The sequence below is a fragment of the Leishmania mexicana genome, chromosome 1 (assembly GCF_000234665.1).
Source record: "Leishmania mexicana MHOM/GT/2001/U1103 complete genome, chromosome 1".
In the NCBI taxonomy this organism is placed as follows: Eukaryota; Euglenozoa; class Kinetoplastea; order Trypanosomatida; family Trypanosomatidae; genus Leishmania; species Leishmania mexicana.
This window is the reverse complement of record NC_018305.1, coordinates 205,611-232,120: the sequence shown is the minus strand read 5'-3', so window position 1 is coordinate 232,120 and position 26,510 is coordinate 205,611. Positions and strand designations below refer to the sequence as shown.

Sequence of the window (26,510 nt, the reverse complement as noted above, 5' to 3'; positions counted from 1 at the left end):
GAGTCCTGGTCCTGGGGGGCGATTTTATTCATTCTGCCCCATGATGGAGGACGACAGGGGTGTGTTGTGCGTGTGTGCGTGCGCGTGTGTGTGATGGGTGAAGGGCGGAGGAGTGGCGTCACAAGCAGCGAAGTGTAAAACAACAAAAAAGAGAGCTCTTAAGAAGGCGGAAATCAACTGCACGGGCGCGCACGTGTTCATCCGACCGTGTGCGTGTGTGCGCGTGCGTGGACGCGCGGCGCCGACAGGCGCACAGAGGAGGAGGAGGGGAGGGGGGAAGAGGTGGGGAATGGGGTTGGGGTGGGGTGGGGGGGGGCGTAGAAGAAGGCGGAGGGGGACCGGCGGTGTGCACGGCGTGGAGAGGACCTGTCACCGCGTCGGGGTACAGGCATGCACGCAGACCTTTGCGCAGGAGTGCAGTGTCTGTCGGCGTGTGTGCGTGTGTGTGGTGGTGGTCGGGTCAGCGCGGCACCGTGATGACGTCTTCAGCTCGTCACGAGAGCAAAAAAGGTCGAGAGGCCGCCAAGGGCATTCGCGCTGGTGGAGGGTGGACGCCTCTCGTGGCGCCGCCACCACGGACGGCGGTGTCGCCCGCGTGTATGAGCTCCGTTTCCTTCTGCCCTTTTTCGCGTCTGGCAGCACTGGACTGCCGTCTTAGTACGGCCCCTCGACCGGCTGTAGTCCGCCATCGTCGAGGAGCTGGTGAATGTAGCAGCGACACGCATGCTCCACCTCCGTGACGATGCGCATCTCTTCGTGCGAGCGCAGATCCGGGTGCACGTCGGAGATATAGCGCTCCAGCATCGCTGCCGTTCCCACCATCTCCGCCGTCGGCGGTGGGGCCGCCTTCGCCTCGTCGGTGATGCGCTGGATCACCACTGGCAGCTCCGCGACGCTGCGAGCGCCAAAGCGAGGCACACCGAAGGCGCTCGTCGCCATGGCAGCGGATGCGTCAGCGCCTTCGGTGTGCCTCGCTTCACCGGAGAAGATGATGACGTGCTGGAGCATGCTTACTGCTGCCGGGCGCGGCACCGCGGGCGAGGAGGGGGAAGGCAAAGATGTGCCCTGCTGCAGGGAGACGCTGCTGTACGGTGTGACGACGTTGTAGTCCCCAAAGGGGTGTCGCGGCTGCGGCGTGGGTGGATCACGCAGGCTTGACACGGGGTGCGACAGCGTCATCTCCACGGAGGCGAAGGCATGAAAAACGTTGCCGCGGCCCATCAACCGCCACGTTGGGGTCCTTGTCGCCGTCGCCGCCAACGTGGCGGTCGCGACAGCGCAGCGCACACGAGCGTAGGAATGGAAATGGTTGTGGCTTCCAAGGTGCAGTGCCACCGCCGCCCTCGTGGATGGCGAGGGTGGCGCTTCGCCCACGTGCCGCGGATCGGCGGCAGCAGCGGCGCCGTCGCAGATGAGCTCGGCGAAGTCCTCGAAGAGGCAGAACGGCTCGACATGAAGCCGATAGCCGCGTGGGACACGAATGCGCGCGTGTGGCAGCACCACGCAGCCCTCGCCGAACCGCACGTCACCGTCAACGACTGCGGAGAGGCTTTGGTAGTAGTAGATCGGCTCCCGACGTCGGGAGCCGCGCGGTGCCGCACCGGCGGCGGTCGTCCCTCCCGCCGACATTATGCAAGACACGATGGGTGCGACAGTGATGGGGGGGGGGGGATGCGCCTCCTCCACAAGCGGAGGGGTGCGTGTGCGTCCCGGAGGATGGCGGAGAGGCATGGAAGGGGGAGGAGAGAGGTGTGTGTGTGTGTGTGTGGGCGAAGGTGCTGCTGGCAGTGCCGTGGCAAAATATGTGTCCACACCACTGCTGCGTGCAGCTGCAGCCATGGCTGATGGACACATGAGCGGACAACGAGAAAACGGCCGCGTCGGCACGTCGCCTTCCAGGGTGCTGCCGCTGCGGCGAGGCGGAGGTGGACGGGGCAAAGAAGGTACACGCCTACACATCCTCATGCGTGTCGCACAGCTGCAGATCTCGCCATCGCACCTCTGTTTTACCACTGTGGCGCGGTGGTGATATGGCCGGCGGAGGGCCACCAGGGTTGGTGAAAGTTAGGCGCACGAGGTCCGTTACAGGGGGGAGGGAGGGAGGGTGGGTGCTTACCACCCAACACCCCACAACACGGCCTACGCGCGTCACAGGGGTGGGGTGGGGGGGGGGACGTTTTGATGGAGACGAGGTCGACATCGTCCTTCTCGCCTCCGGTTGCTGAGAGTTGGCGGGAGGGGGGAGGTGGAGCGGCTACACCTGCCGCTCTGCCTCGTCGGAGTCGACACCGCCCTCCTCCTCCGCCGCCACGTCGCTCTCACTCGCGTCCCCCACGACGCCGCTGTACTTGACGAGCCACTTGTCGGCGAGAAGCTCGGCCGCCGTGGCCCGCCGCGCCGGGTCCCACTGGAGACAGCGGCTGAGGAACACCTCGAAGTCCGCCGCCTCCTCAGCGGAGCCGAGCTTCTCGCGCAGGATCGCCTGCACATTTTGCCAGTCTGGTGTCCGGATGGGGTAGTTCATCGTGTCCTGTGGGTCGCGCCGCGCCTGGGCCGATGCGCCGTGCTGCCCTACCGAGGCAGCGAGGGATGCGCGTGGAGGGTCGGTGCCCAGCGATGTGGCCACGCCGCTGGGTCTTTGGGGCAGAGGCGCGTTTTGCTGCTGACCAGCACCAGAGGCCGCAGCGCCGCTTGCCCCGGAAACCCGACTTGCCTCCGCCCAGTGCGCCAGCTCCAGCTGGCGGTACGGGTCTGCCAAACGCGTGCCAGCCTCCTCGGCCTCGCCACGTTCCCAGAAGCGGAAGTCGCCGTGGTCGTCGAAGAAGTCGTCGACGAAGAGCCCAATCGGCTGCTGACGCAAGAAGCTCACCGGCGGTGGCCCGAGAAGCCGCATGATTGCCTTTAGGTGAAACACGTCCAGGTCCTGCTCCGTGTCCTCGAGGTAGATGGGCCGCCCGTCCCACTTGTCGCGGCGCTGCTGCGCATCTTCGTCGTCGTCGGTGGCGTGACACCCCTCCCTTCCTTGTCGCTGCTGCTGTTGCGACGACAGTGCCGTCGCGAAGCGCTCACGGTCCACGATGCAGTCGAAGAGGAAGCGCCCGCTCACCAGCTCGTAGGCGATGCAGCCCATCGACCAAATGTCGCACGCGGGCAGCACAAAGTTGCCGAGCAGCACCTCTGGCGCGCGGTACTCGCGACTCTGCATGACGGCGCCGCGGCGATAGTTCTGGTTGCGAACAATCTCGCACTCGAGGCGTCGCAGGGCTGTTGCCGCTTCCGCCGCCGCACCTGCTGGTGCCGCAGCGACGCCCTCGAAGGGGGTGGGCACCGTTGCTGGGTACCGCGGGGTGGCCAAGCCTTCATGGAAGCACTGGGCGAAAAGCCCTCGCTTCGCTGCGGTCAACGGTGTTCTTGGACCGCCACCTGCACGAGTGGCAGCGCTCGCTGTTCGCAATGTGGCCGGCGGCGGTGGTGGCGGCAGCATCCCCTCCACTACCCCAACGTCCGCCGTGGTGACGGTGGTCCGCTGATGTGCTGCTGCTGCTGCGGCAGTGGCGTGGGGGTGGTCCGCGTCGGCTTCGCCGACGGCTGGCACGCCGACAAAGTCCGCCACGCCTGCCTCTTCGTATTCGTCGACCGCCATGCCCGCCGCAGACCGGTCGCCATCGGCGTCGCGCCTTGGCAGCTCCTGCAGCTCCAGTGCGCGTAGCTCTGCCTCGTCGATGAAGTCCTCATTCATGCCGCTGTCCAGGATCGGTAGTGGTGGGGACTCTGCCGGCGCACCCGTCCCAGCGACTCTCCATCGCTCCTCCCTCCACGGCTCCGCGACGGTACACAAGCCCTCGTCGTCACCGTCGTCGTCGTCGCCAGGAAGGCGCAAGAGGCGCGCCTGCTGCTGCGCGCACAGCCAGTGCAGTTGCCTCAGTGGATCCTGGCACACAAGCTCGTCGACCGTCATGCCGCTACCGTCGGCGGCACGGGCGGCGTAGTTGTTTAGCACACGCACCCCGAGTCGCAAGGACGGTGGAACGACAAGCGCCAGCCCAAGGCCAGACAGGCGCACATCGTACGCTGACCGGCGCCGGGTCGGCGTGTGTGCGAGGCTGGGCCGGCGTGACACCTGGGCGCTGGTGTCTTGGCTGCTGTGCAGCGTATCATGGCCGACGGCGACAGCGCGGAGGGCGGTGACTGACGAGGCGAAGAAATTGCCTGACGTACCCACATCGGCTGCGTTGGCAGCGTGGACGGTGTGCAGGTCAGCCGCCACTTCGTCGACGCTTGTGTGATTAGGCAGTGAGGGGGCAGAGGAGGGGCTGCGTTGACCAACTCCCGCATGCTCCCCCGTGCCGCCATCGCCATGGTGCTGCTGCTGCTCGTGCGTGGCCACTTCTTGCCTCTCCGTCATCACGGATGTCGCCGTACTCCGGTGCGTGAGGCTGGTGCAGAGACCTTTGCGCTGACCCGCACGCAGCTGCGCGGACTGGAAAGTGCGCATCTCTTCCGCGACGTCGGCCTCGACGTCTGTGAAGAACAGGTTCTCCGGCTTCATGTCCGTGTGAACAAGGTGGCAGGCGGCGAGCAACACCAGTCCCTGCAGGCTTGCGCGCATAATGGAGCGTGCGACAGCGGAAGGGAAGCCGTCGAGGTGCGCCTCGTTGATCGCGCGGTCGACGCTAGCCCCAAGCACGTCCATGACGAGGCATTGGTGCGTCCCGAAGACGCCCTCGACGGTGAAGGCGTCGCGGACGGTCGTGAGGCGCCTGCTGAAGGCCTTCGCAGCAGCACACGCCGTGGCGCTGGCCGAGGCAGGCGATGCCACGTCAGCGCGGTCGCTGCGGCCCGCAGCTCCGTCACGAGGCCATGAAGTGCTGTTCTCTCCTCCGTCGCTGCTCTCCTCGAGATCGCCACCGTGATCATCGCACGCCGCCGGCGCCGCGGTCGGCGAGGACGGCAGCGAGGCAGAAGGCGATGCGGGTGTGGGAGGCCGCCGTTGTTGCCGGTGCCGCGGCTGCCGCCTCCGCCTCGTCACGTTCTCATGGATGAGCGACGAGAGCTTCCGCTCGTACGTGGCGCAGTCGGCGGACACGGGATCGCAGCGAAACACCTTGATGGCGGCGAACATTGGCCGCTCCAGCGTCCTGAACAGGCGCCGCACCTCGCGTTCGCCGAGCTCGCGGATAACCTGGCAACGCGCCAAGGAGCACTGTTCGAGATCGACGGCAAGCCACACGCGGCTGCTGCGACCCACACCAAGCGCCTTGAGAAGAGTGTAGCGCTGGTGCAGCGTGTCACCTGGCACGCAGGCGAGGTGACCACCTTCGCCAAAGTCGGTCTCGCTCAGACGATCCTCCTCCTCCTCCTCGTCTAGCGCCTCGTCCTTGCCGTGATGCACGTCGGATGTGTCCGCGTCATCATCGTCGGCCGACACACCCGAATCGTTGCGCCGCTGCGCCGGAGACTCCGGCCCATCTCCGTTGCTGTCGCTGCAGCTCCACTCGACGCTCATGCCCGGGCGATGCCGCGAGTCTCCAGGGCGCGCCGTCTGGTCGCACCCGCCGCTCGGGTAGCTCGCGTCCGGGTGGTGGGGATTGCGTGCAGCGTCGTCGTCGTCGTCATCGTCATCGGAGTTGGCCAAGGCGCGGCGCTGACGCTGCGCGGCCTCGCTGCGAGGGTGCGGGTGCTGCTGCTGCTGACGCTGATGGATCAGCTCCTGCTCCGTCTTGACCTCCGCAAAGTGCGGGATGAGCGGCACTATCGGGGGCACTGGAGCCGAAGAGGAGAAAGGCCGCGGCGGCGTTGCGAGTTGCGCCACGGCTGCCTGTGTTACCGTTGTCGTCGCAGGCTCGATCCCCTGTACGCTGTCAGCACACGGGCTCGGCACGGCCTTTGCGAGCGACACGTTGCGCTCACCACGGTCGCGTTGACGGCGCCGGCCGACACTACTCGTGCGACTGCCGGGTGCACTGCAGGAGCTCTTCTCGCCAACGCTGCCGCAGCGACCCTCGGCGTCGTCGCTGCTGCCACGGGTTCCTGCACGGGGCGGACAGAGCTGCTGAGAATGGCACAAGCTCGTCGTCGACGCCGCCGGGCTGCCGGTGGCACGCACGGCGTACAGCTCACTCATGCTTGTCTTCCTCGCCTGCCGCACATTCTCCAAGACCTCCTGCATACTATAGAGGAGAGCCACGCCGCCTTCGCGGCAGTCCTGTGGTGTGCGCCAGGGCTGCAGCCAACCAAAGCTGGCGTTCGTGCCGGTTGCACGCCGGTCGCTCGTTACGTCCCGCGAGAAGCCGACGGGATAGCCGCTGGTGCTGCTGAGGTCGAGGCTGAGGAAGTGGTTGGGGTAGGCGCTGCCTTTCGAGAGGGAGCGGCGGCTGCCGCCCAAGCTACCGCCGCCGTTGTCGCCCTCGCTCCAGTGCGTGGACATGCTGGGGAGCGACATGGTTGGCCGTGTGTGATGGCGAGGAGGGGGGGAGGAGGAGGAGGCACTGCCAGGTAGCGCCCAAGGGCAGCGGGGGCCCCCGTTCGTATGTCACTGAGCGTAGACGGCGAGGACGACGGTGATGATGATGATGATGATGATGATGGAGCGGAAGACTGAGGGGACAACAGCGAGGGGGGAAGAGATACCTGTGCTGCACGTGAGCAGTAGGGGGAGGGAGGAGGTGGTGGTGGTGGTGGTGGCAGCGTGCATACAGAGAGGCATGGGCAGAGGGGATGGATGGCGGAAGGAGGCCGACGACGCCCTCCCCCTTCCCCTTCTCTGTTGCCGTGAGGGGCGAACGGTGAGGCTGCTGCTGCTGCTGAAGTGCTGTTGCACAGCAGAGACGGTGCGAGAGAGGGGAGATGGAGGGAGGGGAGAGGACGGAGCTGGGGTTCCCCAGGCGGGCATGCATGCATGCATGCATGCACCTAGACGAGCCCGTGCGCTCCCCTCACCTTCCCGTTGCACACAAGCCGTCCCGCAGTGGGTGATGGTGGTGTGGGGGAGGGTGGGGTGGATGGCTTTACCAACCCGCTGCTCCGCTGATGGTGCTGCGGAGGCTGGTCACACTCTTTCCATCATGGAAGGGGGAAAAACGATGCGCTGAGGCTGACACGTGTCGCAGGACACGCCGGAACGTGCAACGTGCTCGCGGCAACTCCGAGAGCGAGGGAGAGAGGTGGCCCGCGTGGGTGGATCACGAGCAGAGCTCAGGGCCAGCCGCGATGGAGAAGCCAGACGAACGCGCGAGTCGGACGACGGTGCGGCGCGTATAGGGAGGGGGGAGGGGGGAGAGAGGGGTTCGCAGTGACCTTCGTTGCGGGTGGCGGTAGAGTGGCCGCCGACACGATAACTGCGCACCCCGCCATCGAACTCCCCTCTACACATGCCGTTGCCTATCGACACGCCCACGTAGGTTCCCCCAGCAGCCAAAGTCACGTGCAGCGCCGCGGGGATTGCGTGCGATCCCGAGAGCCGCCTACGCACACCGCCTCCAGCCATAAACTGGCAACGTCCCTTGTATGGCAAGGCCGGGTGGTTCGGCCTCCTTCGCCGCGCCGCGCCCTTCCACTTCCGCTTCTCCTTCCGGGTCGCCCCGGATAGCGTGCGCGGGGGCGCGGTAGGTCGGGGGCACCCGAGCACGCTTCTGTCACAGCCGAGGTGACGGAAGAGGCGGAGGGAGCGAGGGTGCAGCTCACGAGTGATCGCTCTTCGCGCTTCGCTTCCCCTTACTCGCGCCCTTCCCGCGGCCTCTCCGCGGGGTGCAGCGGTGGCAAGCTCCACTGACGTCGCAGTGTGTTGACGGCATCGACCCCGCTCAGTGGCGGGGTGCCGTGTGCGCTGAGCACGCACCTGATTGGCCGACGGCGCGTCAGGTCGTCGATGGCCGACTGCACCACGGACAGCGACCTCTGCTGCAGCACCTGCAGCCACTTGTAGCGCGGCACCAGGTCCGTGCGCTTGTAGTCGCCACGCTTCATAAACTTGAACCACACACGGCACATCCAAGAGTTTACCGGGTCGAGGTCGGCGTACTCGCCGTGGTAGAGGTCCGTGCACGCCAGGGTGCTGCTGTTGGCGTCCAGTAGCACGTACTCCTCCACTGCAGCGTCGCCGGGGATGCGGAGCAGTTCAATCGCCGGGGTGAGATGCAGGACATCCACCGGGGACTCTCCTGGACACGACGCGCCGCGCGGCGAGAGGACGCGCAGGCGCCATGCATCGCTCTCGCGCAGCCCGACAGCCTGCCCGTGCTTTTCTGTGAAGAAGGAAACGTCGCGCCACAGCACGTCAACGAGGTCGCCATTGTCGTCGCTGGGGGCACTCGGGGACGTGGCGGCCCGCTTAGCCAACGCCGCCGCCTCCGCCCGCGCATCCTCGGCGCGCATCTCCTCCCGCAGCTTCAGTTTATGCCGCTGCCGGCGCAACATCGCCCGTCGCTCTCCCTCGGCCGCCGTGCCACCACCCTTCGCCCCAACCACTTCGTCGCCGGCCTCGTCGTCGTTCTCCTCGTCCACCTCTCGGCCGCTCTCACCAGGCGCGGCGCTACGCTGACGCCCGCGCTCGCGCTGCGCCACCTCGGCCGTGGCCCTCGCCTTTGCGGCTGCCTCGTCGGCGCGCTCCCGCTCCAGCGCCGCCTCGGCCACCAGGTCCACCTCAGGAAACATTATTCCGGTCACGCCGTTGCCCATGTCCTGACACCCACCGCGCCACTCCGTTGCGGACGCCGCTGCAGTCGAGGGAGGAGCACGCAGGGCGGCGGCGGTGGCGGCATCACTGCTGCCACGCCTCGTGGTGCGGTGCTGCAGGCCTGCCGCGCTGTCTGCAGAGTCTTTCTTGCCGCCGCACCCGCTACACGGCCACGTTTCCGTCGCCGGTAGCAGCGGTACCTCGCCGCTGGTGATCAGCTCCGCGTCAGGGAAGACGTCTGCCCACACCTGCAAGTGCCGCCACGCCGGTCGCGTCGGCACGACGATTGCCGCCACGACGCGCTCCTCCTCCTGCAGCTTCAGTAGCAGCTCCACGAACGTCCGCTCGTTGACTTCGATAGGGTTGTACAAGACTGTGTAGCCGCCGACGCGCTTCTCGAACAGTGCCGGCACGTCGATGGGATGCGTTGAGCTCGCGCACCTCATCGCCTCTAGCGCGCGCCGACCGAAGATGGCGGCCTTTAGGTAGCGGTACGACATCCACGCATCCGTCGCGCAGTCCTCCGGCGTGGGAAAGGTAGAGTATCCGGGGGTCGTGCTGTGCATCGCGGTCGAGGCGGCATCACCGCTGCAGGCAGCGGATGGGTGGCTGTCGCCGGCGGTGCGCGCCGCCTCGCACCCACTCGCCTGCGGTGACCTCGAGGCAGGCGAGAAGGGGCTGCGCGTGCCGCCGAGACCCAAGCCGGCATCGCCACCGCCGCCAGGGATTTGCATCACATGGTGGATGGTGCGCCGCAGCATGGCGCGCTGCTCCAGCGTGAGCCCCGGGGGGGTTCCCGCGGCACGACCTGGGACGGGGTGGTGCCCTTGAGCGCTGCTGTCGCCCTTGTCGTGCGCCGGGGCGACTTTTGGTCCACCCAGCGCCGTCGACGCTGCCCGCGGCACGCTCGGCATGCGCCCCTCCACCTCGACCGTGTAGTCCGTCACGACCACCATTGTGTTGTCGAGCTTTGCGTTGTCGTCTCGCATGTAGCGGAGGCCGCTCATGACCTTCATGATACCCTGCGACTCCTCTGTCAGGTGCAGCTGCGGTGACGGCTGGGACGGGTCGCTCTGTTTCTCGATGAAGTACGGGTGCGCGTAGACGTCGGCCGGCCGTTGGTTCTTGAAGAGCACCGCGATGGCCGTGAGACCCTGCGGGAAGGGCAGCCGGCCGCGCACGAAGAACGTGTTCGGGGTGCACACATCGGTGATCATGACGTAGTTGCGGCGCACGTGGTCCTGCATCATGAAGGCGGCCTTGGACATCATCGTGTGTGCGGATCGCTGTGGGGCGTCCGTGGACGGATGTGGCAGCTACGGAGGGGGAGGGGGGGGTGAAGGACGGACAGGAGTTCTGCGCACGTTGGGAGGGAGGGGACAAACTGGTAGCAGTGGGTTTCAACCACTGCCGTGCCTCTCCCGATGGCCTGCTGTACCCCACCGAGCTCGGCGAGGCGGGCATGTGTTTGTGTGTGTGTCTGTGTGCCAGAGCGCTCGTCGTCCTTCTCTTCGTTGTTATCATAAAACAGGCGCCTGGTGCTGTGTGCTGCCCCATACCACACCTCTGCCGCGGTGAGACCACATGTGCGGCATGGGCAAGGCATTCGTACGCTGTGCCCACGCACCGCAGCGCAGACGCGCGCTCTGCCTCCTCCCCTGCCCGCCTCCCCCCCTCCACACACACACACACACACACACACACACCTACGCGTCGGTGCGTCTCCCCGAGTGTGCAGGAGGCGTTGCATCCATCCCCTTCGTCACTGTATTCGTTTACCCGCCCACGCGCACGGCGCAGCGGCAGTGAAAGAGTGTGTGTGCGTGTGCGTGTGCGTGTGTGTGTGTGTGTGTGTAGGGTGTGGTGGTGGTGGTGGTTGCCCTGAGTGGGGGGAGGGGGAGTCGTTTCACCCGCGACAAATGGCGACGAGGAAGACGGACATGGCGTATACGTCACCCGTGTAGCTCTTCACATACGTGCCGACGGCGAAGCTTGTCTCGCTTGTGCCCACCTCGTGCACCGCGCACTCAAAGACCTGCTGCAGCAGCTCCTGGAACTGTGGGTCAGAGGGGTTGTAGGAGCCCATTACGGGCGAGCCGAGCAGTCGAAGCGGGCTCACGCTCGAGGATACAGAAGTGGTGGTGGCTGGTAGAACAGCAGCGGCATCCTCCTCACGCCCTATGCCGTCGTTGTCTCGACCGTGCTGGTGGTGGCGGTGCTGGCGACGCTTGTGCTGCTGCTGCTGCCGGCGCTGCGCCGCACTCATGCTACTCTCTGGCTCACCGGTGATACTCTCACCAAAGTACTCGGTCAGCCGCGCCGCGGCGCTCAGTGTGATGTCGCTGCGCCGCGCCGACGCACACGTGCACCGCTCTACCTCGGCCGACTCCAGCAACTCTCGCAGGATCGCCTCTACGCCGCGGTGGTACGCAGGGGGGCACCCGTTGCGCCACGCCAGCACGGCTTTCTTTAGGCAGGCGCGCAGACCTAGCTCGATCTCTCGAGACTTGACGGGGTCGGCCGCCGGGAACGTCAGCACATCGCGCTGGACCGGAAACAGATGCGGCGTGCATACGGCGATGCGCGCGTCCTTGGCGCTGTCGAAGCACGGTAGCCAGTGCGCCGGGTTCGACAGGTCCCACGTCATGCGGTGCGGAAACCCCGACAGCTGCACATTCGCCCACAGCTGGTCGTGCGAGATGACCATGTACACGTCGCGCAGCACCGTGCCGTAGGGCTTGCCGGCCGACACGGCCCATCCGGAGTGGGGGTCGATCAGCATCCACTCGGCGTCATCGAAGGCGTGGAGGACCATGATGGTCTGCTGGCAGGTGGTGGTGCCGCTGCCGAGGACGGCGTAGGTCGGCCGGTCCGGCGCCAAGTAGCGCAAGAAATGTGCGAGCAGCAGCGCAAGCTCCCGGCAGTCGCCAGACCGCATCGCCAGCAGCTCCGCATTCGTGCTCCACACATCCTTCTCCCCCCACGACATCATATCCACGACGAGCGGGAGCAGCGAGACGTAGCGGATAGCCTCGTACACGGTGCGCACGCACGGCGGCGGGGGCCCACCGCGGGGCAGAAGGTAGCGGCACACCAGCATCAAGTCGCCGGTCGAGCACTTCACGAAGGGGTCGATCTGCCGCGTCGAGGCCTGCGCGTTCATCGTGCCGATTGCCTTGACCTTCTTCAGGGCCGCCTGCTGCCACTTCAACGCCACTTGGTGGAGGTAACGTAGATGCGGCGACACACTCAGCTCGCTCACGTGGCGGGTCAGCTCTGCGCGACTGAGCCCCGGCGGCGGCTCGCGCTGGAGCGGTGGCCAGAGGGACATGTAAAGCTGCAGCGTGGGTTCGGTGCTCTGTCGGTCGCTGCTCGTATTGCCTACTGTCACCGCCAGCACGGCTGAGGGGGATGTCGCAAGTTGTTGTGGGGCACCTCCTGGTGCTGCCGTTGCTGCTGCTGCTGCGTCCGAAGCCCCCTCGGCGCGGCGTGCGGGAAGGTGCTCGAAACTGCCGAATGGGTTCGGTGCTAGCGTGGCCGTGTCGCCGCTCGTCGTTCCACCCCCGGGGACGAAGTGCTGCCGTGCTGCCTCGTCCTCCGTCGAGTCACGGCTTGGCAGCAGTGTGTGGTAGCCGAGAAGCCAGCGCGGCATGCGCAACGGGTAGACGCCCTCTATGCGCGCCTGACTTGCTTGGTGCAGAGAGTAGAATGGGATGCGCAAGGTGCCGATGAAGCGTCGCTCTGTGCGGTAGTGCATCTCGTGCGCTACGGCCGCCGTCGCCGCGGCGGACGGCGCCATCTTTACCTCGGCCTTGTCGTAGAGTGAAATGATAACGTCATCGTCGATCATGGCCAGTGTTTCCTCCTCGAAGTCCAGGGGCTGAAAGGGCAGCTCGAGCGACTGGAACCACGACGGGTTGCTGCCAACCTCGCTGCGCGTGTAGGCCACCTCCGACACAAAGTTTGCCTGGACGAACGGCTCCAGCGGCGTGCCGTCGGCGCGCCGAGGCAGGTGGTGCGCCTTCATGATGTGGATGACGATGCGGCTGTCACGCCGACGCGCCAGCAGAGCGCGGTCGATGTCCTCCGTCTTGGGCCGCACCTTTCGATGCGGGTTCAGCTGACTGCGCGGTGCAAAGTCGAAGACAAGCTTCAGCACCAGCTTCGGCACCCGCACCACCGCCTCCAGCTTCTCGGCGTCGGTCAGGTGATGCCGTGCCTTGAGCGTGAGCAGCAGCCGCCGCTGTCGCTCCTGCCACAGCTTCAACTTCGTCTCCCGCGGTAGCGGGCTCAGTGGGAGCCCGGAGATGGCCGACGGCGCCGAGTAGTAGTGCTGGAGGTTGAGGAGCACCCCTGCCGCCGCGCCGTAGCCCTTCACCCGCTCCGCCTCTTCTGTTCCGACTGAACGCTTCAAGGCCTTCTGCAGCTGATACACATCCGCGTCGTCAAGCGGCATCGCACACGCAAAGACACGCGCCTCGACCTCGTCGACCGGCTTCATCTTGTTGGTGTGGGCCAGCCATCGCCGGCGTAGGTGCTCGAGCCGAACACTCGGCAGGCGCTGCAGAGCCTCATCCGCGGCGTAGCAGTCGCGGCTGCCACCGCCACCGCCACCTCCGGCGGCCTCTGGTGCCGTCTTGAGCACGTGCGTCATGCTGCGCGTTCCGTCAGGAGCGGTCAGCGCCGTCGCCGCATCGCCGGCAGCGCTGGCGACGCCCTGCAGCAGCTGCCCCGAGAACGCGATGTGTTTGAAGCTTCTGCGACTCCCACCGAGTGCGGTCGGGTGCGGCTTGCCAGCGCGCCCGGCTGGCACGCATGCGAGCATGTTTCTGGGATTCGGCGTCGAGGCTTGCCGCTGCAGCCTCGCCGACGCGCTGGCAGCGTGCCAGCGATGCGACGACGACGACGACGGGGCCGCCTTACCGGCACCGCCACCGCTGGCTGCGTTAGCGTGGCCCATGCCCTGATCTTCATAATAGGCGCGCAGGGTGCACAGTAGCGGGAGGTACTGCGGGTCGAGTGGATCAGCCGCAGGCCCGCCGCCGCTGTCGTCGCCGCCAAGGAAAAGGCGCTCGATTTGCATGACCGTCATGCCCTGGCTGCCCGTCCACGTCGTCGAGGCGGCCAGCACCCCGTGCACCAAGGTGGCCGTTGTTGTCGATGGCGCGGCGCCGTTGGTGCCGGCAGCCGCTCGCTGATGGTGCGCGAAGAGGCGCCCATGAAAGACGAAGGCTGTCGGCGGCTGCAGCGGCAGCAGGCTGTACGTGCGGGTCAGCGTCGGTCGCAGCCGCACTGTCGACACGACCGTGTGCTTCGAGGGGCCGACGGTGACGGGGATTAGGTGCAGCAGCAGCTCCGCCGGCTCGTGCAGCGCACGCACCTCGAAGGTTTCGTTGAAGAAGACAACCTTGGCGGCCGTCATGGGGCGCGGTGTGGTGCAGCCAACGTACTGTGGCGCCATCGCCGCGTGCGAGCGGGTAAAGACGACCAGCTGGAAGTACATGAGCTCATCCTGCGCCACTGGCGGCACCCCCGCTGCCCCCTCGCCGGGCTGTCTGCCGGCCTGCAGCACATCCGCGCCCTCCACCTCGGCCGCGTAGTGGAGGAGATCATCCCCGGTGACGTACGGTGTTTCCTCGGTCGTGCCGTACCGACGAAGGAAGAAGCGGAAGCGCTGCGGCTGTGGCCAGGGCGGCGACACAGCCCCTCTGCCATCACCTTCGTCGCTGCTGACGCCAACACCGGCTTCTCCTGAGGAGACGCTTGTTGCCGTTGCGAGGAGGGGCGACGCGCTCGCCGAGGCGGAGGGCTGGGCAGGTGGCGAGCCGGGAAGAATCACGAAGGAGCGCGGGCTAGAGACGTGCGAGCTGCCCTGCTGCTGCGGCTGAGGCCCGAGGCTGGCGCCATCGCGGCCAGCCCGGCCACCGTAGGTGACGCTGTTGTCCACGCGATGCACCACCGGTGTATTGGCGATGAGCGCATCGTTGGGCTGCATGGCGATCTCCTCTTCCGACGCTGCTGCCGACACCTCGGCGCCAAAAACCGGCGGGTGTGAGCGCATTTCCTGCGCCGTCGTCGTCACAGCGGGCTGCGCCCCACGGTTGCGGCTGCTCCGGTGCTGGTTCTCGACGATGATGGGCATGTCTGTCGTCGCCTCGCCCAGCTTTTCAGCCGCATGCTGTCCTTGCTCCGACTTCTGTCGCCGAAGTATGAGGACGGAGTTCCACAGGACGATCATCACATGGAGGCAGCCGCGCTCCACGTCCGCCGACGTCTGCGCCAGGGACTCCAGCCGCCGCTGCAACTGGTCCATGTCGCTAGTGCGCTGTGACTGCCGCTGCAGCTGGAGCACCTGCTCCTGGTAGAAGAAGCGGCTCTTGAGGGAAGGGAGGAGGTTCAGCTGCAGGAGGCGGTACTGCTCGTAGTACTGCAGCAGCAGCGAGGTGAGGTACTCTTCCGGGCTGAAGGCCACGAGGCTGTGCTGCGCCGTTGCCGCGGACAGCGCGAGCAGCAGCGCCGCTGCGGTGCTGTGCAGGTTGCCGTTGCGGCGTTGCTGCTGAAGTAGCAGGACGTCGTGAGGGTCGGCGGCCGTGCCGTCGCCGCTGGCGTTTGGGCCACGAGGCAAGAACGCGCTCGAGGAGGAGCCCAGCAGGAGGCTTGACAGCGGATCTTCGGAGCTGGATAGCACGCTCGAACGGCGTCCACCACCGCCATCCTCAGCAGCAGTACCCACCGCCACCGCCGCGCTGTCTCCTACCCCGAGATGGGTACCGAGGACGCTTGCACCACAGATGCTCTCCAGGGAAGGCTGGAAGCGCACGTAGTCGACGTGCACCGAGTACGACTTGCGCGTGTCCCCTCCGACGGCAGCAGCACCACCACCACCGCTGCGCCACTGTGGCTGATGGTGTGCGGTGTAGACGAGGGTTGACCCCGGCGTCGAGGACGCGGCCCTGCTGACGCGCTGCACCGATTGCAGCGCTGTGAAGTCGTACACCGGCCGCATGTCTGTCGTGGTGACGTAGTCCAGGTGGATGAGCGGTGTCTGCCGCCGCCGCAGAGCCTCACTGAGCCGGAGTCCTCGATTTGGCAACGCGCTCCAGGACGTTGCAAAGACGTCGCTCAGCATCGAGTTCGTGATGGTTGTGCGGATCGCCCGCTCTAGCGCCGGTGGGTACGTGCTCTGCACCGTGCCATCCACCCCCGCCGAGTCCGGAGCGCCGACAAGGCTCAACAATACACCTCGCGCTGGGTCGTCGAGCTGCGCCTCGAAGGCGCGAAGTCGGTCTTCGAGATGGTCAAGCAGCTCCGTCAGCAGCTTCACGGCCGCGCCGTGGCGGCGCCAGACTGGTATTGTCTGCGCCAGCAGTGAGCGCTGCAGGTCCTTCGCCTCCAAGGCGCGCGAGAGAGGCGGGGTCGACGGTGGTGGTGCTGGAGGTGATGGGGGCGCAGCGGGTCGAGCACCACGCTCACCTCCGTCCATGTCACCCAGAGCCACTTCCACCCCACCTGCGGCAAGCTCTTGCACCTCTCCCGCGACCGCCGCAGGGATCTCGCCTGCTGTGGGAGGCGCGGGGGCAGCGCCCCAGTCCGGTTCCGTAGGACGGTACACCTCGCACCGTGCCGGGTGCAAGCCAAGGGGGATGAGCGCACGAATGCCGCCGTTGCGGCACAGCTCATCGCGCAGACGCCGCACGCGCGCAACGTCGCTGCGCAGCCGCAGCACAACCGCGTCGACTGGCAGCTGCACAAGACCCTCGGAGTCGCTACTCGCGCAGCAGAACCTCCTAGTTGTGCCTACCCTGCTCCACTGCAGCGCTGCGGCTACGTCGCGGTCGAGGTGGTGGCGGTCGAAGAGCAGGAGGTCGTTGTACTCTCTCAGCCAGGCGGGCACCGGGCCGCTGCTGAAGCGGGCTGATGGGCGTACAAAGGCACCTGTGCCGTGGAAACAACCCGCGGCGTCCGTCGCGCCGCTTGACTCCTGCGCCTGGAGAACCCGCATGTGCTCCGCGATGACCCGCTCGGCATCCTCGGCGTCGGGCAGATAGTCGACGCCCCTGTCGGTGTCCGCATCCGGCGCAGCGGCTTGTGGTGGCAGGGGGCGACTGAGACCCGCCGAGGGGGTGGCGGCGCCGTCGGCTACACCTGGACCACCGGCGGCACTGATCGCTCGTGCTGTGGCCGGTGCGACGTCCGCTGCGTTGCCCTCCTCGCCGTCGCCACTGCTCCGGCTGCTCCTATGGATGCTGTCGGCGTGCGCCTGTTCCCACCGCGACCGCGTGCACTGGGCGCCGCTGCTGCTGGTGCTGCTGCGTCGCCGTTCCTTCCTTTTCTTGTGTTTCGTTTGACCACCATCGCCGTCCGCCGCGGAGGTATGCGCAGCCTCAGTGGCGCCGACAGCCGCGCTTGCATCGACGGTGTCTGGCTGCAACGGAGGTGAAGGTTGCGGCGCGACGGACAGGTGGGGGAGCCAGGTGATGGCCTCGCCGTGGTGCGTCGCGGAGTCCTCCCGCGCGGTCGTCGTTATCTCTGTCACGACGGCTCGGTGGTAGGCCGTCCGCTCCTTGGCGAGCAGCAGATCTGCCAGGAGAGTATCCATAGAGGCAGAGGAAAACCCGCTTGCTGGCGCTTGTGCGAGGGCGTCGGGACCTCTGGCGGGATGCCTGGTTGCCGCGAACACGTCCGTCGGTGATGCGGCAAGAGCTGGCTGCCGCTGCCTATGTACCGCCGGGGAGGCGGGACTGAGGGTGCCACTAGCGCTGGGGTTTGGGGCAGCAGCAGCAGCAGCGGCGGTGCCTGCCGACTGCGACGATCGCCGGGGAGAGGGCGAGAGAGATGCGGCGCGGCGCGGGGTGGGGTGGGGAGGGGATGCGGAGGCTGGTCTCTGCCAGCCGCTCTCTGCTCATCCCCTGTCTATGGGTGTGTATAAGTGCCTGCGTGAAGATGTACTGTGCTCGCTGGTGCGAGATCGGAGGGAGACGGGGACGGGGGGGGGAGGGGAGGGTTGAGCGGATACGGCAGTCATGGAGTCGAGGAGGGGGAGGGGGGCGTGCGTGCGTGCGTGCGTGCGTGTGCGTGTGTGTGCCCCCCCCCCTCCCCTCCCCCGCACACGAACCGGTGATGGACGACGTCGCCCCAGACGTGCTGGACGTTGCCTGGTAGGGGTGAGGAGGGGGCGAGGGGGGAGGGAAGGGACGGCTGCATCATGCGCTCACGGAGCGGCGCTTCGTGATGTGTTCGATCGAGCGCGCCAGGTCGACGCCTCCCCCCTCGCCCCCTCGCCCTCCTTATCCATCCATAGATCCCTCGCCCACTGGGCGGACATGGACACACAGACACGGCACAAAAGCCTGTCAAGATCCCCACCCAACCACAGGAGGGGGACGGTGGCGGTGGTGACGGTGGTGGCACTCTGTCACGCACACACATTGATGCAATGGGAGATGGAGAAGCCACACGGCAGCAGCAGCAGCAGGAGCAGACGCCGCCATCACCCACAGCTTACCTTTTTATCGTCTCCTCGTCGCCTCGCCTCGCCTCAGCTGTCACGTGACCGGCGCGGTGACCGCCGTCGCGGCGTCTGCCAGCCACTGCCGCTGCGCCGGAGGGGGTGGAGGGAGGAGGGGGGGTTGACGCGCACGCGGCTGCGATACCCGTGTGGACCGGTGGTACCGGTGCATGCGTTACGTCGTGCGGAAGAGGTCTTCCGGGTCCATTCGAGGGAGGGGTTTCGGTCTCTGCTGCTGTGGTGGGGCCGCGGTGCTAGCGCCGTCACTGCCGCCGTTCGCCGCCTCGGTCGCGCTGACCGGGCCCGCCGCTGCGGCTGCCGGCCTCTTCTGCTGCCTCTGAGAGAGCAGCAACGCCTTCTGCGCCTCCAGTCGCTCCACAAAGTCGGCGTCCACCGTGTCGGCGCCGTACGTGTCGCGCAAACAGCGAAGTAGCGCACCGATCTGCGCGCTTGTGAGCTCGTCGCTGCGCTTCCACAGCGCGGAGAGTACCGTGGCCATGGCAGTGCGGAGAACATCACCAGGTGCGGGCAGCGGGGAGGAGAGCTCGTCCTGACGCGTCACCGGTGGCGTGGCGGGAGCCTGCGCATCATCGGCGCTCCTGTGCGCCGTGGCACTGGGGCTCTTGGTGGTTGTGCGGAGACCCGTCGAGGTGGTCAGCCAGCACAGGCTCAAGCAGACGTCAATGAGCTGGGAGATGGGCAGAAGGTCACTGCAGACGCGGCGTGTACACGCACGCCGCACGCACGCTAGCGCCACGGCCACGTCGACGAGGGCTGCACTGCTGAGGCTGACGAGTAAGGTGGCGAACCACGGGCGAGGCACCACCTCGACGGACAGCTTCGTCGCGGGTGTCCACTGGGAGCGTTGCTCCGCAATGCGCTGCTGCTCCGCCAGAGGCAGCAGCGGCTCCTCTGCTGCGGCGACGGCGTCCGGCAAGAGGGCGTACATGAGAAGGAACGTGCTCCGGCAGGCATCGTAGGCGTTGTGCAGCAGCGCTGCGTACCGGTCCGTGTAGGCGGTTGCTGGGGCACTGGCATCTTCGACTGTGGCTGCGGCTGCGTAGTGCTCCAGGAGCGATGGCATCAAGTGCACCACGTCCACCGGGTAGAGCTCCTCGCGGCAGTCCCGGAGGCCGAGAAGCATCCATGGGAGCAGTGTGCGGACAGCGTTGTCGTCCTCATCCTCGTCTTTCCTTACCACGCCCACCGCCGCCGCCGCACGTGCTTGTGCCGCGTAAGATGCACGGACGTCGCTCCTCGCCAGGAGCGTGACTGTCACAACCGCCACTGCGCTCGGCGTCAGGGTACGCAGCACGTGCTGGGCAGCCTGCACACGCCTGTACACTTTCGCCTCCGCGGCCTCGTCCTTGTCGTCAGTCGTGGCAGCCGCCGCCTCGGCAGCTTCGCCGTTCTCCCTTGGCTGCTGCACAGAGTGCGCCGGACGCATCGCCGGTACGCCGGCCACCTGCGCCTCCGCTGTGCACAGGCACACCCAAAGCTGGTAGACGAGGACCCCGAAAAGCGCGTGGTCCGTCACATCGAGCGCCGCAAACCCGTTGATGGCCATGAGTGTCTCGTGCAACGTCAGTCGACCCGCTTCTTCCATTACACGACCACGCAAGAGCTCCCACACATCCTTGAAGACACTCGCCTGCGCCTCGCTGCGCTGGCGGCTCATGTACGCCTCAGCGACGACCGCGAACGGCTGCAGCACCTCGCCAAGGGGCGCTTGCTCCACCTGACCAAGCAGCAGCCGACAGACACGCGAGTAGTACTGCGGCAGAAAGACGTTCGCGCGCTGCAGGGCCGCCACAACGCGCGGGAGCGCGTCGAGAGACACGGCGCTCGCCGCGTCGTTGCCGACTCCGTCCTCCCCCGTCTGCCGCAGCGCCACACCAATGCGACGGGTAATGCACTCCTTCGCCAGCGCGCAGTTGCGCTGGTACCGTGGGTTCGCCGACAGCATGTCCAGCAGCACGGCACAGCCGACAGGGTCGACGCGTCGCACAACGTCCCGGGCAGTGAAGCGGGAAAACCAATGCTGCACCGACACATCGTCGATGGCGGACGTGGGCAGCTGACGGACCACCGCGTCCATGCCCTTGACCAAGTACGACGGGGACACGGCGGAGGCGACGGACGTGAGGTGGTTCACGACGGCCACCTGCGCGGTGCGGGGGAGCGTGTCAAGCGCGACGACGCACAGCCCCGCCACGAAGGCGGTGGGCGTGACGGAGCGGCCGAGCCGACGAAACACCTGCAGGGCGCGGTGGCGGTCATCAGGGGTGATGGCGACCGTGGACATCAACGTCTGGGCTGCCGTGCCAGTCGCGGTGGCTACCAGCGCCACCGTCGGCCCAGCGGACGCACTGGTGGCGGTGGTCGCAGCAACAGCTTTGTTGCTGCGGCTGATGCCCTCCGCAGCCGCGGGCATCGCGGTGGCCGCCGAGGCTCCATTGGTGCGTGCGCTGCCCTCCTCCTCGGGGACCATCAACTCCAGCCCCAACAGCACCTGCGACGCCACCGCGGTGTCCGTCATCGCGGCCGGCGAGTGCAGAACGCGCCGCAGCAGTACACGATGGAGCGGATGATCAGGGATGAGCGAGTTGCGGTGCAGCAGCGCGTGCAGCGTGCGCCGTGCCGCCGCCAGAGGAAGCAAGCGCTCCAGCTCATCATCTTCCGGCCGTGACGGGGCTAAGGCGGCAAGGGAAGCTGCCGTGTAGGCGAGTGCGGCGAGAACGGCGCTGGCGAGCATCTCGTAAGTCTCGGCCCAGTGCGGGCTGCTCACACGCAACAACAGACACAGCAGCGCAAGCAGCTGCGTCGGGGCCACCGTCGCCACGTCGTTGGTGGCGGCAGGGCTCAGCAGATGGTTGCACAAGCGGCACACCTGCGCGCACACGACGTCCACTAAGGGGTAGTAGTCTCCATCCGTCACCTTCAGCAGCTGGTTCCGCTGCTGTGTGGCATTCAACCCACCGTGGCTGCCATCGGCACAGATGTTGCGCGCTTGTCGCCGCTGCGTGCGGCTGGACGCGGATGGCACGCTTGACAGAGCTCGCAGCAACGCCGTGCAGTCCGCCAGGGCGGCCGCGGCGTCGTCCGTGCGGGGACGATGCGCAAAGTACGCCGTCCAGAGAGTCGTCAGGTGCGTCACAGCGTGTCCAGAGACGGCGTAGTGGCGTAGGGCCGCTGTCAAGTCCAGCAGCACGGTCGCGCCAGGCAGCGCCTCGACAGCTTCACCTGTGGCTTCGTCAGCAACTCCCTGAGTGGCCCGCTCTGCCGCGCGCCCTAGAACTCGGGTGACCTCGGGCAGCAACGCAAGGTGAAAGATCCGGTGGAGTTGGTGGTGACCGGGTATCGCGGCGCGGCCCAGCAGGCGTGCCATTGTCACGGCCGCAGCTCCAGTGAAGGCGGCAGCCGGTGGGGCCGCGTCTAGGCCGTCGCCGTCGCCGCTGCCGACGCCGTTGGGCAGTCGGAGGACACGCTGCCGCAGCACCGCGATCAAGTCGCCGCCGCTTGTCGTCTGACCCGGGCCACTCCTCCGCAGCACCTCGAGGTAGTCGGCGGCGATTGGGCCAAGAACGTCATCGGCAAGCGCGCCGCACTGGTACATGCGTGTGAGGACGAGGGCGAGGGCGGGCGGCGGCAGCAGCGACGCGATTTGCCGCGTGTGCAGGGCAAGAGCGCGGCGGAGCGGCACGTACACAGATTTCTTCATCGAAGCCGTGGGAGCGGGGCGAGTCGCTGCCACCCTTGTCGAGGATGCAAGAGCGTCCGCGGCATTCCGCAGCTCAGTCGTTGCGCCCGTGCCGTCGCCGCCTTCCTCCACCTCCACCAGCTCCGCGAGATTCCCTTGTCGCGGCGGTAGTGGTGGTGGTGCCTTCGCTTTGCAAAAGCGTTGGTGCACAGACGGCATCACCTGCTCCCACAGCGCCACCACCACCGCTGGCGGCAGCGCCGATACGTGCCGCAGCCCATCGGTGCGTGTGGCCGCTGCCATGTACTGCAGATGGGCCGCCAAGCACTGCAGCGCCGCTGCCAGCTTCGCGTCCGTGACGGACGCTGCTGCGTCGCCGGCTAACGGAGCCGACGACGTGGCGGCAACCTGTGCGAAGTGGAAGAGAAGCGGCAGCGCTCGCGTTCCCAGCTCTTCAAAGTTGGCGCGCACGTCGCTCGGTGCGGCACCTGCCGACTTCGAGGCCGGTGCCGCGGAGCATGGCGGCAAGTGCGCCGAAGAGGAGGGCTCGAGCGCCTCCAACACCGTCGCGCACTCCAGCAGCGCCACCGCCTCGGCCGCCGTGCGAGGGATGCGCAGAAGGCCGGCCTCATCGCCTTCCCGCTCTACTGGGGTAGCATGCTGCTGGCGGGGCAGCAGCGACGTCGGGGTCGCTTGTCGCGGGTGCCTCAGAGACGGAGGCGGCTGCTTCAGCGCTTCCCGCGACTGCACGTGCACGGCGCCGTCCGCTGCGTTGCCCTTGCTCGTTGTGCGGCCATGGTGCCGGCGGCTGCCACGATGGTGCCTCGGCGAAGACGGCGTGGGTGAGGGGCCCGGGCCAGGGAGCCCCACCGAAAGCTTGCTGCCAAGGTCCATCACGTGGCGACGCCGTGTCGTTTGCGGGCGCGTGGATGCTGACCCGCCCGCTGCCGCTGCACTCGCCGGCGTCGATGCTGCGGTGGCGGTAGTGGTGTAGCAACGCCGGCTTCTTGGCTGCGGTGAGTGCCTGGAGCTGCGGAGCCCTCGGACCTCGAAGGCGGCCGTGCGCCACGGTGCGTGGCCTGCGTGTGGAGAAGACGAGCTCGTCATCGTCATCATCGACATCGACAACGACGCGAGGGGCACGGAGGCGACCAACGCTGCCGCCGACGGTGATGCCGCACGGCCCCGTGGCAGACGTCGCAGCTGGGCGAGGGGGGTTCGCGTGACCGTAGCGGCCAACGAGGGCTGCATGATGCTGTTCTAGGGGAGATCGATCTTGCTCATGCGCGTGGCGGCATTTTGCAGAGTAGAGGAGGAAGGGAGCGCACGAAGGAGAAGGCGAGTGGGTGAGTCGTGCGGGGCGGGTCTTTGGCACGGCGATGCGCGGAGGAGGAGGAGGAGGAGGGGGGGGGTGTGTGTGGCGTGGCGTGGCGAGCCAAGCCAAGCCGAGCCGACCCGACCCGACCCATACGGACATCAGTGCGCTTGGGCGGATTGCGCTGCAGCGGCAGCGAGAATGGCAAGCGCCGCTGCACGGACTCGGCAACGCGCAGGCGCGTGCGTCATGCGTTGTGGGAGCGAGCCGTCGACACATAAACCGAAGAAGAGAGCCCACGCGGAGAGCGCGCGGGAGCGAAGGGTGGGACGCCTCCCAAATCTCCCCTCCCCTCCCCTGCGCTGGAGTCCTGCGCAGTGGTGACCAGCGGTAGAACCTCCGTTCGCCCCGTCGCGCATCTACGCCGTCGTGGTCTTTACGCCCGCACAGGCGGGCCTCGCCACTGCACCAGCGCCGACACGCGTGCGTTGTCGGCTGCGCCGAAGCACTCCACCGTGGCCATGTGCGCACCATCCCTCCACTGCTTCACAAATTCCTCGTGGCCGGCGGCGCAGAGCATGCTGGCGATGCTCTCGTGCGTCACCGCTCTCGCTTCCTTGGCGGCGCTCGGCAGTGGCACCTCCACGAGCCTCGACGCCGACTGGAAGACCAGTGAAACGATGCCTCTGCGCAGCAGCGCCGCCGCGGTGGCATCGGGCGCGAGCAGTTCAATGACCCCATCACGGAACGCGACAGCGCTGACGGCACTCGCGTCGACCGCGACGACGGGACGCGGCTCGCAGACCAGACAGCGACCCGCCACGTCGCCGCTGCCGTGCATCGGGGCGCCGCGACACGGCTCGACGTTCGTGTACACACCCGCCTCGGTGGCACCGTTGTAGAAGGCGTAGTTGTTCAACCCTGGCGCACACCCCGTCAACCACTTCATGAGCTCCGTCACGGCCTGCCCCGCCACGTATGCGTTGGTGAAGCCGACGGCGGGCACAATGTTCTTGATCACCCCGACCGTGAACAAGTCGTCGATCGGAGCGCCGCCGATGCCGAACGCGGCCTGGCGCGCTCGTGCGCGTTCCGCGACCCAGCGCACGTGCTCGGCGTTGTCGGGGTCCAGTGGCTCGTCCCTGTCGCTGTCCTTCTCGCACTCGCCACCAGCGACGGCGCCGTCGCCATCACCGCCTTGGCTGCGACGCCGCCGCTGATGGCGGTGATGCTCTGGCCACTCCTTCAGCTGCACGTAGAGAACGCAGTGCTCCGGCGCGCGCGGCACCGATTCAAGGGTGCACAGCGGCACCGTTGCCCGCGTGGCGCCGTTGTTGTAGAGGTACATCTCGCACTCGATACATGGGGTGCGGTTGTGGGCCATGTGAATGACTCGGCAGTGCCCTTCGAAGCCCTCCGTGCCGGTGTCGATGATCAGCTTGGCGTCTTCCATCACGTAGTCGCCGACGCGGTACACAACAGCCGGTGCTGTCGCCCATGCTGCGGGCGGTGACGTGGACGCAGGGGCAGGGATGACGACGCGCGTGGCGATTTCGGCGACTTTGCGGTTGATCCAGCGCCGAGCCGGAATCGAGTCGACGGCGAGCAGCACCGCGTCGAAGCTGCGGTAGAAGTCGTCCGGTTGATCCTCGAGACGGCCGACGACTGCCGTGACGGACACGCCAGGGCACCGCGCCTGCACCGCCGCCGCTGCCGTGGTGCTCTTCGCCTTGCCGATGTCGCTGTGCGTGAAAAGAAATTGGCGACTCATGTTCGACAGCTCAGCGAAATCCATGTCGACGACGGTGAGGTGCGCGAAGCCGCTTACGGCGAGGAGGTGTAGCAGCTCGCAGCCGATGCCGCCAGCGCCGACGACCAGCACCTTCACAAAGGACCAATCCTTCAACACAGGGTCGAAGTCGGCGGTGGCGAACTGGGCGGACGGGCTGGTTAGCGTCGCCAGTGCGTCGCTTGCCTGCGTGACGGCCAGCCGCGACGGCGATCGTGACGACATCGGCTGACGTGATCGTGCTGCAGGCACTGCTCCGGTGCTTGTTGCTCAAACAACGAACACAGCGCAGCACAGCACGTGAGATGGACGCAACGGCGGAGGAGGAGGAAGGGGGGGGGGGCTCGCCACGTGCGCGCCCGTGTTGGCCGTGCAAGGCGCTCCGGCCCCGGGCTGTCGGCTCCCGATCTACGGGCGAGGTGGGCGAGCGAGAGAGCAGCAGCCGTCTTCCTCAGCGGTTTAGAGGGCTATAGCGGGGTTGGTGGTCGTGGCGGCGTGGGGTTGGACAGACCCCACCTGACGAAGCGAGTGCGCGCGGTGCCTTCGCCAAGACCGCCTTGTGCGTGGGGGGGGGGAGGGAGGGGCAGAGACGGTGCCACCCACTCGAAGGCGCAACGCGCCACTGCGGAGCGAGAACGTGTGTGGCGCAGAGGTGCGCGACGCAACACACAGGCGCACGGGCAAGATCGACTAGGAGCGATGTCGACAGAGAGGGAGAGAAGGGCGGGGGAGTTACACGGGAGGCCGTGAAGCGAGTCGCCGGATCGCCGTCACCATCGACTAGACCTCTGGTGCATTTCGCTGTGTGTATGTGCGTGCAGGGGAGGGGAGGGGAAGGGGTGGGGGCGACGTGTGCCCACGCACACACACACACACAAACACAGACACATTCGGTTGCTGGTGTAGGGCAGGGAGACGGTGGCACGCAGGAGCGCGCGCACGCAAGCGGGGGGAGGGAGAGGGGAGCTCGTCGTCAGCGTGTCCAAGGCACACCTTCAGCTTACCCACATTGGCCTTTCCCGCCTAACAAGGGGAGCAGCGATGGTGGTGGTGGTGGTGATGGGGTGCAAGCCGATCGTTGTGTAGCGAAGGGATTCGGCATCCACCGCCGCACGCTGGGCCATCAAAATAGAGAAGAGAAAAACACGCACACACACACGCACCCGCGCGTCGCTACAGCGCGTCTTGTCTCCCGCCGCGCTCCGTTCTCGGCATCGACCGCGACCTTCCCCCCCCCCCGATCCGATGAGCTGGACGCCAGCGAACCCGTTCAGCGTCACCAAGCAGAACGGCGAGTCGTGTCCGTGTCCATCTCGTACACACGCACACGGACACCGTGCAGACGCAAGGACGGGGGACGGGGGAGCACGAGGAGGTGGTGGCGCCAGCGAGTACTATCAGCAGAGAAACACATGCACGGAGCCACACGGGCCGACAGGCCGAGAGATGTAGGAGCATCATGGTGTCCATGATGCTCGTTGCCCGCCACACCAACAGAGGACGACGGCGACGACAACAGCAACA

General features: G+C 67.0%; 6 protein-coding genes across 6 annotated transcripts; all 6 read right to left on the bottom strand.

The window, feature by feature from the left end:
* Positions 1 to 654: 654 nt before the first annotated feature.
* On the bottom strand, positions 655 to 1,629 carry LMXM_01_0760 (conserved hypothetical protein; the record flags this gene model as incomplete). Its single annotated transcript, XM_003871552.1, has 1 exon — positions 655 to 1,629. One exon carries the CDS (start codon positions 1,627 to 1,629, stop codon positions 655 to 657), a length of 975 nt encoding a protein of 324 aa, XP_003871601.1.
* A 625-nt stretch (positions 1,630 to 2,254) lies between these two features.
* LMXM_01_0750 (uncharacterized protein) lies at positions 2,255 to 6,442 on the bottom strand (the record flags this gene model as incomplete). Its single annotated transcript, XM_003871551.1, has 1 exon — positions 2,255 to 6,442. One exon carries the CDS (start codon positions 6,440 to 6,442, stop codon positions 2,255 to 2,257), a length of 4,188 nt encoding a protein of 1,395 aa, XP_003871600.1.
* A 1,271-nt stretch (positions 6,443 to 7,713) lies between these two features.
* Positions 7,714 to 9,945, bottom strand: LMXM_01_0740 (conserved hypothetical protein; the record flags this gene model as incomplete). Its single annotated transcript, XM_003871550.1, has 1 exon — positions 7,714 to 9,945. The coding sequence occupies one exon, from the start codon at positions 9,943 to 9,945 to the stop codon at positions 7,714 to 7,716; it is 2,232 nt and encodes a 743-aa protein (XP_003871599.1).
* Positions 9,946 to 10,580: 635 nt separating this feature from the next.
* On the bottom strand, positions 10,581 to 17,273 carry LMXM_01_0730 (conserved hypothetical protein; the record flags this gene model as incomplete). Its single annotated transcript, XM_003871549.1, has 1 exon — positions 10,581 to 17,273. The coding sequence occupies one exon, from the start codon at positions 17,271 to 17,273 to the stop codon at positions 10,581 to 10,583; it is 6,693 nt and encodes a 2,230-aa protein (XP_003871598.1).
* Positions 17,274 to 18,357: 1,084 nt separating this feature from the next.
* Positions 18,358 to 23,004, bottom strand: LMXM_01_0720 (conserved hypothetical protein; the record flags this gene model as incomplete). The annotated part of the gene is made up of 1 exon (XM_003871548.1): positions 18,358 to 23,004. The coding sequence occupies one exon, from the start codon at positions 23,002 to 23,004 to the stop codon at positions 18,358 to 18,360; it is 4,647 nt and encodes a 1,548-aa protein (XP_003871597.1).
* A 629-nt stretch (positions 23,005 to 23,633) lies between these two features.
* LMXM_01_0710 (putative ubiquitin activating enzyme) lies at positions 23,634 to 25,211 on the bottom strand (the record flags this gene model as incomplete). The annotated part of the gene is made up of 1 exon (XM_003871547.1): positions 23,634 to 25,211. The coding sequence occupies one exon, from the start codon at positions 25,209 to 25,211 to the stop codon at positions 23,634 to 23,636; it is 1,578 nt and encodes a 525-aa protein (XP_003871596.1).
* Positions 25,212 to 26,510: the final 1,299 nt, after the last annotated feature.